Below are 7,736 nucleotides of genomic sequence, written 5' to 3'. Positions count from 1 at the left end.
AGTACTTTGCCAACCAGAGGAACCAATCACCTAACAAAACATATTGAGCTTAGTAGCGTCTCATTCTGCTAAATAATACTGTACAAAGTTCTTATCCAGGGCATACCTTCGAGTTTTTTTTTTAGTTTTGGGTGATTATTTGAAGGACTCGTGGTTATGCTTTCGTCTCCTATCAAAAATACGAGAATAAAGCATACAAACCTTAATACTTTCAACCAGCCATAACCTACTTATGTTTATACTTATACTTGAAAAAAATTGTTTGAATCACAAATGTCATATCAAATCTATTAGGCAGTTCCACTTCCTACGTACGGTAAGTTAACGTGCATAATTCTTTATGTGGCTATAACGTTAATGCTGTTTACTACAATAACAGTAAAGAGTGCTTTGTGAGGATAAGGAAAAGGCGCTCAATGGAGATCTGGTAAATACGTGATTCCTGATTAGATCAATATGACTGTAAGGACCCAATCCAATTTGACGCACGATTGTTGAACGATGGAAAACTAAGACCATTTTTTGGATAGCCGTACACGTGTCCTATGCATTCAGTTGTTCTGTTATGAAACAGGCTTACATCCTTGTCGACGATGGGTTCTGTCACAGCCTGCTCGAAATTTTTACGACACCAAAATCGTGAAGCTACCTACGGAAAATGTCAAGGTGTCTTTTCCACCAGAGGCTGCGACCGCAAAGCGTCCAAGGATTTGACAAATTGCTCGCTGAAGAGCTAATGTTTTTTTTTTTTTGCGTACTGTGTGTTTTCTTTTAAAGCATATATTAACATCATGCATCATCTTCCAATTACAAAATCAAGGTCACGCAAATTCAATTTTGGTGCCTGCGATCGCCGCCTTGGCGAAAGGGGGACAATTTTTCTCCCTTAAAACAGTGCCAAACGCTAGAGGCACTATTCTTATGAAGGAAAACCAACATTATCAAAAATTAAGAACCTTGATGAAGTTTTAAACGGAAAGATGCAGTCAGATTCTATCCTTTCATCTCGGCGAATATTTCATTACATACGCACGTCCGGCCACTCGTGCTGCTAGCGTTCTGAAATTACCTTTGATCATTACTTAGTCGAATTGAGGCTTTGCTTATACGAATGATAAATAACAAACTCAAAATGCGTCACCATTCAAGCGATTTCATCTGCAAAATGCGTCTCTGTAACTATCTGTAACGAAAATTATAAAATTAATTCGTAATCTTACTTTAAAGCACCCTAATTCCTGTCTTGGTAGTATATCTAATTCAGTCGAAAATAGAACATTTATAAATCTGCGAAGTAATGTTTCTGTACATAACCGGAGATACCTTAAATTACCATCTACAGGTGAAATAAGTGAGTGCGAAATGTAATCTAATACCCTGGTATCAAAGCTTCTAATTTTTTATAATGAGCAATACTCCATATGAATGGGATATTGCTATCTTTATCAGTGTGATGAACGAGAGCAAAAGACAATAGACTGGTGGATCAAATATGGTAAAACTCCTAGTAACTTCGCACTGGCTTTTCAAAATCGGTTACCTTTTCCAGTTTGTGTCACTTCTGGTACTTTAGAGAGATGCAGTGATAAACTGAATTCTATTTAATACTGCAATCTTCATAAATATGGGTTTGGCGGCCTTAGATGCCTTCTCTTGCTATTCTGATTCAGAACTCCCACGACGAGATTGGAACTCTTGACCCTGTGACCCTTAAGAAAGATTGCTAACTACTTATCTCGCCAGTGACGTTACCTGGATTAACTACTTAGGAATATCGCTCCTGTCTCTTTCTGATGAATAGAATGCGTCCTTTAATAGTGAATTCAACAGTAACCCCAGTAGAATCGTAGGTGAGACAGGGGTTACTGACAGTCATCAAGTCTTAAATCCTGTGCCTCTGATTCTGATGGGATCGTTTGGCTGCGTCAGGAATTCTATTAAGAAATGCGATACTGTGCAGTTATCTGATTGGCATAATCTCTAACAGGCGATGACTCCTACTGACACCCTCTATAAACTGTCTCTTCCCGAGCCTGCCCTTTCCAGTACGGTCGATCAGAGGAAATTCGTGATCGATGATTGCTGCGAGCTGTTCCTCACTGATTCCGCCTTCTTTGTTGGTGCGAAGATCGTTATACAGCTGAAAAGTGTGATATTCGTCGTTAGAAAGATATTCATCGTCATTCAAGATAGCGTGAATGTTACGTGATATTTTTCAGTAAACTCAGTAATCGAAAAAAGAGAGCCTCTTTGAAGAAATGTTTTAGCCAAATGATTATGAAACTTATGAAACTGCTCATACCATCAGCACTCCTCCCATGTCCTCCTTGCTCACCAAGCCGTCCCCATCCACGTCGAACAAAATAAAAGCCCACTCCAACTTTTCTAACGTGTTCCCTCTCAACAGAGTACTCATCCCATGGAGGTATTCCCTCAGACTCACATGACCGTTGTTGTTTCTGTCAAACGCTTTAAAAATTTGCCTGGCGAGAGTAGTTTTACTCCCGTCATCTGCGGACGTGTAAAAGTTTCCGAAGTACTCCACGAATTCAGCCTCAGAGAGTTTCCCGTTCGGGACATCCTGGTAGAAAATCTTCATCCAGTACTCAGCTTCGTGCCTCGCAAAATGTGTCGTGGGTCCTACTTTGCTTAGCACCTTCTTCCTTTCGCGACTCTCCTTCACTTTTGACCAAAGTATACCCATGTTTCTTACGTGCGCCGGCGGGTTTATTGTTATAATATAACTGACTTATGTCTTTTCAGAAGCCCGCAATCCTTTGCATCGAGTTCAATCAATAAATGTCATAATGCATATTCCGTGTTCTGAACGACCTCTTAAGAGCTATAGTCACCTTATCGACATCCTCCTGGCGATCTGACCTTCTCCGCTTCAATAACAGATTACCCGCATGCAATGGAGCCTGGGTCAGGGAGGACAGCTTCGACAAGTAGTACGGTCACAGCAGCATTGACGGGAGTACACGTAGTCGTCTTCTGTGTACATGAGGCAGTGAGTGAATATCTTCTCGTCTTACATTCACGTTTGCTCTGTTGTTGTTTCTTGGCCTGTCCAGAGCTAGGGGGTCAGTTGGTAATAGGTACTGGTTCAGACGGGATTACCAACAATGCGTGGTACAAGACACGCGGTAGTGCGACTTGCCTGCGGCGGTACGCCTTGTTGTTGTTGTTCGGATTCTTCAGATTGTTCTGTTTGAACAACAGATTGCCACGTCGCAGTACCACGATGTACAGATGTTGTATAACGTGATACTATGGTTAGAGAAGTCAGAAGGACGAGGGCCCTCGTAGACAGTGTTGTGAATGTCACCAACACTAAGATATAAAGGTTCTGAAAACCTGCCAAAAATGTCTTCAATTTCGATTGGAACCAGTAATAGTGAATGGTCTTACATATCAATGCGTATCAGTCCAACTCCAGGGTAAAATAACGTCCAATTTCTGCACATGTCCTCTTGTCTGTTGGGGATAGTTCAGCAAAGGTCCCCTGAGAAGCCAGCCGGCTAGAAAGGTCGTTAAACAACTCCATGCCAACAAAATAATAGTGGGTGAGACCACAAGGTGTAGGGGGGAAGAGGGACTGCTCACAATGTCATGTCTTAATATCGTATTGCTTTAGTACAATATATCATGGGAAACTGTCTATTTGACTAATGAACACGAGTATATATGAAGGATAAATAGGCACAGTTTTTTTTTTTTTGCATTGACTATCACTCGTTGTCTCTAACTCCACTTGACTACCTGTGTGCTATGCGGATGGGATCGTCCTCTTTACCCTGCATGTGTGTTATTTGTGTCCATGGCAGGTAAATAGGACTTAGTACTAACTAATCAAACACTGTGACAACACAAGCAACACATGCTATACATTGTCTAACTGGGTCAACGCTCTGGGGACGCCAACAATAGCGCTAATGTAGTTACCTGATCCACACTAACTCGATGAAGATACACGTACAGCTAATGTTCACAGAAAAGTGAGTTTCGGCAGAGACTAGACATGTATGGTTAACGTTAGTTCACCTTTTTCCGCGGGGTACCTATATCCGTTATTGTTGTACCAAACTGCAATATTTACAAATATTGGGGGAACCTATAGCTATATCCGTTGTTATTTCAAACTGCATTATTGTCAAAATATTGCAGTTTAAAACCACAGTCCGTCGACTTGATATCGCTAAATACCCTATTTTTTTCAACACCGGAAATAAGTTACCCTTTGGATAAAGGTGAACCAGCGTTACCTCTGTGATTATCAGACAATGACAACTTTGACTGCAATTCAGTTCCGAGCTTCAACCAGAAATAGTGCAAGCATGCCACGTTCGACTCTAGTGCTATACTCCATTAATGCTAAAAGACTTGTCATTACTATTAATCATGAATCGTCAGCAAAGAAACAATGCGCTTTCATCATTTGCATGAATATTTGATGGAGATAGTTTCAAGAAGAGTGCTGAGACCTCATACTTCCATGAAATATTCAGAGCTTTTTTTCTAAATTCTATAAAAATGCCGTACACATTTGCATATTCCAAGCATGGGAATGTTCAAATTGAACTACTAGTAACTTACACATGTCAAAAGTATAAAATTCCAAGCACTTCTTTCTTAGCAATTATGGCATTTTTGCACCAACTATGTAAATGAGGACCTCGTTTACATAATAAGTATCTGTTGATTTTTGTTGTGCTAACTGATTACCCCACCCCGGGGGACCTACTCGTGGCAAGCATGCTGTTGTTAAGAAACAGGAGGGTCTAATTCGGGAGGTCAACAGGTTACAGCATGCCTAGAGCGGAATGTTTTGTAGGCTAATCCTTTACGTTGCAAATGTGAAATAATGACACAAAAGTGTCAAAAAGTGTCAAAAAATTGTAGTAAATCTGAGATTTCTTAGTTCTAGAATATTTCAAATTTGAGCGAAAAAACTCCGTAGCATACCTTTAACGGCCACGAATCTTTATTTAAGCACCATTCTGCCACCTATACACATCAATAACACAGAGCGTCCAAAACCAAAGATACAAAACCAGGAAGTCCTGCTGCAGTACCGCAGTCAATCACCATCTGCAGAAGGTCATTAAGTGCTCAAAATGGACGGGGTCACAACACCTACCCACGTACCAAATATCGACGCAATTCTTCCACAGATTCTTAAAATATTCGCCGGAAACACAAACATCCACAAAACACAAGACCCTGCAGATCCACAGCAAACAGCTAGGAGGCCCACATTTACACCACACAAGCCTCAAATTGACACCTACTCACCATCTAAAAGACGACATCATAGTACAAAATGTGCTATCGCAGTACCAAGTTTAACAAACAGGAGGGCCTAAAATCGACCTTCAGCAACTCACTATATAACCACCTTCCTACCTACCAAACGCCACTGAAATCCCTCGAGCCCCCTGGAGGGATTTCAGTATTGTGTATAGAAACAACCGTAGGAAATAAACCAATCGCTAGATGGCGCTTCTTGGAAGACGACTCGTCGCATTGTACTGGCCACTTCCCTTTCCAATACAACTGCCCGTGGGCGCCCCTTACCGAATTTTACATGCAGCAGCAGCCTTTTTGGTCGGCCCTGTAGAATGATTCTACACAATTGAAATTCCTGTCACACATTTAGAACTTTCCCACGACTTTGCTCCCGAGCACCCAACCAAAGGCCGGCACGTGGGTTCGGAGTACCCTAGAATCGACCCTTTTCTACCTCCATCTCGTATCTAACTAGAGTGTATCTACTTTGACTTGACTTTTCAAACCTCAAGTCGGAGAATACAACTTTAACGAAAAGTAGCCAGGTAGGAAACCTCGTCGACTGATAACCACAGATGATCTTGCTCGCGACAAAATCCCATCTATGGTCAGGAGAGGATAGAGAGGCCATGGTCGGTGTGACGTGGGCTTTAAGTGATAAATGCAGCTACTATATTCATGATCATCTACTTTATTTCACTGGAGAACGGTATTCAAATGTATTTGGGACCTTGGATTATTCCTAAGCAATAGCTATGACATAACAGAATAATCTGATATCACACAATGTTGTATTTTGTGCGTCGAACCTTAAGCATTTTGTGTGTTGGAATCTTCTTATAGTAAAATGTACTGACGTGTTGTCTCCGAGCTGACTGCTATAACTGTGCACGACACTCTGAACCCTCTGATTATCTACTCTACAGCCAGACATTTTGTCACCAAATGTCTCCGCGAACGCTTGGTTCCAGTCAAACGCTTTAAAGATTACCTGGCGAGAGTAGTTTTACTCCCGTCATCTGCGGACGTGTAAAAGTTTCCGAAGTACTCCACGAATTCAGCCTCAGAGAGTTTCCCGTTCGGGATATCCTGGTAGAAAATCTTCATCCAGTACTCAGCTTCGTGACTTGCAAAATGTGTCGTGGGTCCTACTACTTCCTTTCGCGTCTTTATTTATTTATTTATTTATTGGTCGACTCTCCTTCAATCTTGAACAAAGTAAACCCATGTTGCAAATGACTACTAGGAGGCCCAAACCTACACCAGTATTGTCTTTCATCAAAAGCTATCTGCAATAAATGTTCAGACCATGGCATGTCCAGGACAAAATGTACAAAAACTGGACGTTCTACTGCATTGCCAAGGTCACACGCCAGGGAGTCAAACTCGACCTGGACATTCGTCTTCCCAACCCCTCAACCCCTATTTATGTATCACATATTATTACAATCATATGCATATCCAGAGGTTACAAAGTTACCCTGAGCATAAATATCAGGAAACACAAGCAGACAACAATATGTGCCAAAATCATGTTGTTACCAAGGTGACTGTATCAAACTTTACAAGATCACTTATCCCAAAGTTAAACTTTGATTTTCTTCCAAAAGATGTTGAATCCTATGACTAACTGGTCTTTTTCTGACGGACTTTACAGACAACGTCGGGCCATGTTTTATTCATGTCCAAAAAGGTGAAGTAAGGACTCTGCATAATGTACATCACTTGACTTGCACAAGGTCACTGCACAAAACTAAAATGACACACGGAACATAAGACCATATTATCGCGCAAGAACGATGCTTGTAATGCCTGATTTGAATTACAACTCCTATGAACCGATACAGCGTTACAAAGAGGCAAGACGCCCCGGATAAAACCTTCAACCTACCGTGTACCCCGAAATAGACGTTATAGATTTGTTAAAAACGACAGCTTCTGAGGTGAGCAAAAAAGACATGGCGTGAAATTGGATCATGACAGGCTGCGTCTCAGCTGAGATTAAACCTTTCTTCTATTCTTATCTTCGTGTCGAATTGGTCACACGTGTAAAAGCTCTTATTAACTTATCTGATGGTATGCTCCGTATCACTTGGCCTGGACCTTGACCTGGACCTACTTTGGGTTAAGACGGCCCTTAAGAAGCACCACGTCGCGGCATATTCTTGAATCATGCAATACAGGGTCTTGAGGTGAAACATGGATGTTTTTTGTAATAGGACCGAAGTATGAAGGCCGTGGTTCCCTAGCCTTACTGAGGAAGATGGGGTAAGTAATAGAAATAGGACAATAATGACGAACAGTTTGAGGCCTAATCGTGTAACAGTTATACATGTATTACTGAAGCTGGGGCACGTTGGCACGATTTGCGCACAGCGAATACTATCGATAAAAAACTAAACTAGTCTTTTATGCTTTGTGGTTTGTGTTTTTTTAGTCACACTTGT

At 41.3% G+C, this 7,736-nt stretch overlaps 1 protein-coding gene across 1 annotated transcript; it reads right to left on the bottom strand.

Annotated features, from left to right (window-relative positions):
* Nucleotides 1-1,568: 1,568 nt before the first annotated feature.
* On the bottom strand, nucleotides 1,569-3,254 carry LOC118412508 (frequenin-1-like). Its single transcript, XM_035815395.1, has 2 exons — nucleotides 2,303-3,254; nucleotides 1,569-2,140 (listed from the first exon to the last, which is right to left on the bottom strand). The coding sequence occupies exons 1-2, from the start codon at nucleotides 2,702-2,704 to the stop codon at nucleotides 1,961-1,963; spliced, it is 582 nt and encodes a 193-aa protein (XP_035671288.1). The 5' UTR covers nucleotides 2,705-3,254; the 3' UTR covers nucleotides 1,569-1,960.
* Nucleotides 3,255-7,736: the final 4,482 nt, after the last annotated feature.

This window comes from Branchiostoma floridae, chromosome 3 (genome assembly GCF_000003815.2).
Source record: "Branchiostoma floridae strain S238N-H82 chromosome 3, Bfl_VNyyK, whole genome shotgun sequence".
NCBI classification, from domain to species: Eukaryota; Metazoa; Chordata; class Leptocardii; order Amphioxiformes; family Branchiostomatidae; genus Branchiostoma; species Branchiostoma floridae.
Note: the sequence above shows the minus strand (reverse complement) of the source record. Positions and strands in the feature narration are given on the sequence as shown.

Excerpts from the sequence above, each read along its gene's own strand:
- LOC118412508 (XM_035815395.1), bottom strand. The coding sequence starts at position 2,704 with ATGGGTATACTTTGGTCAAAAGTGAAGGAGAGTCGCGAAAGGAAGAAG. Across the intron at positions 2,141-2,302 it reads ACATGGGAGGAGTGCTGATG|CTGTATAACGATCTTCGCAC; the intron begins GTATGAGCAGTT and ends CACACTTTTCAG.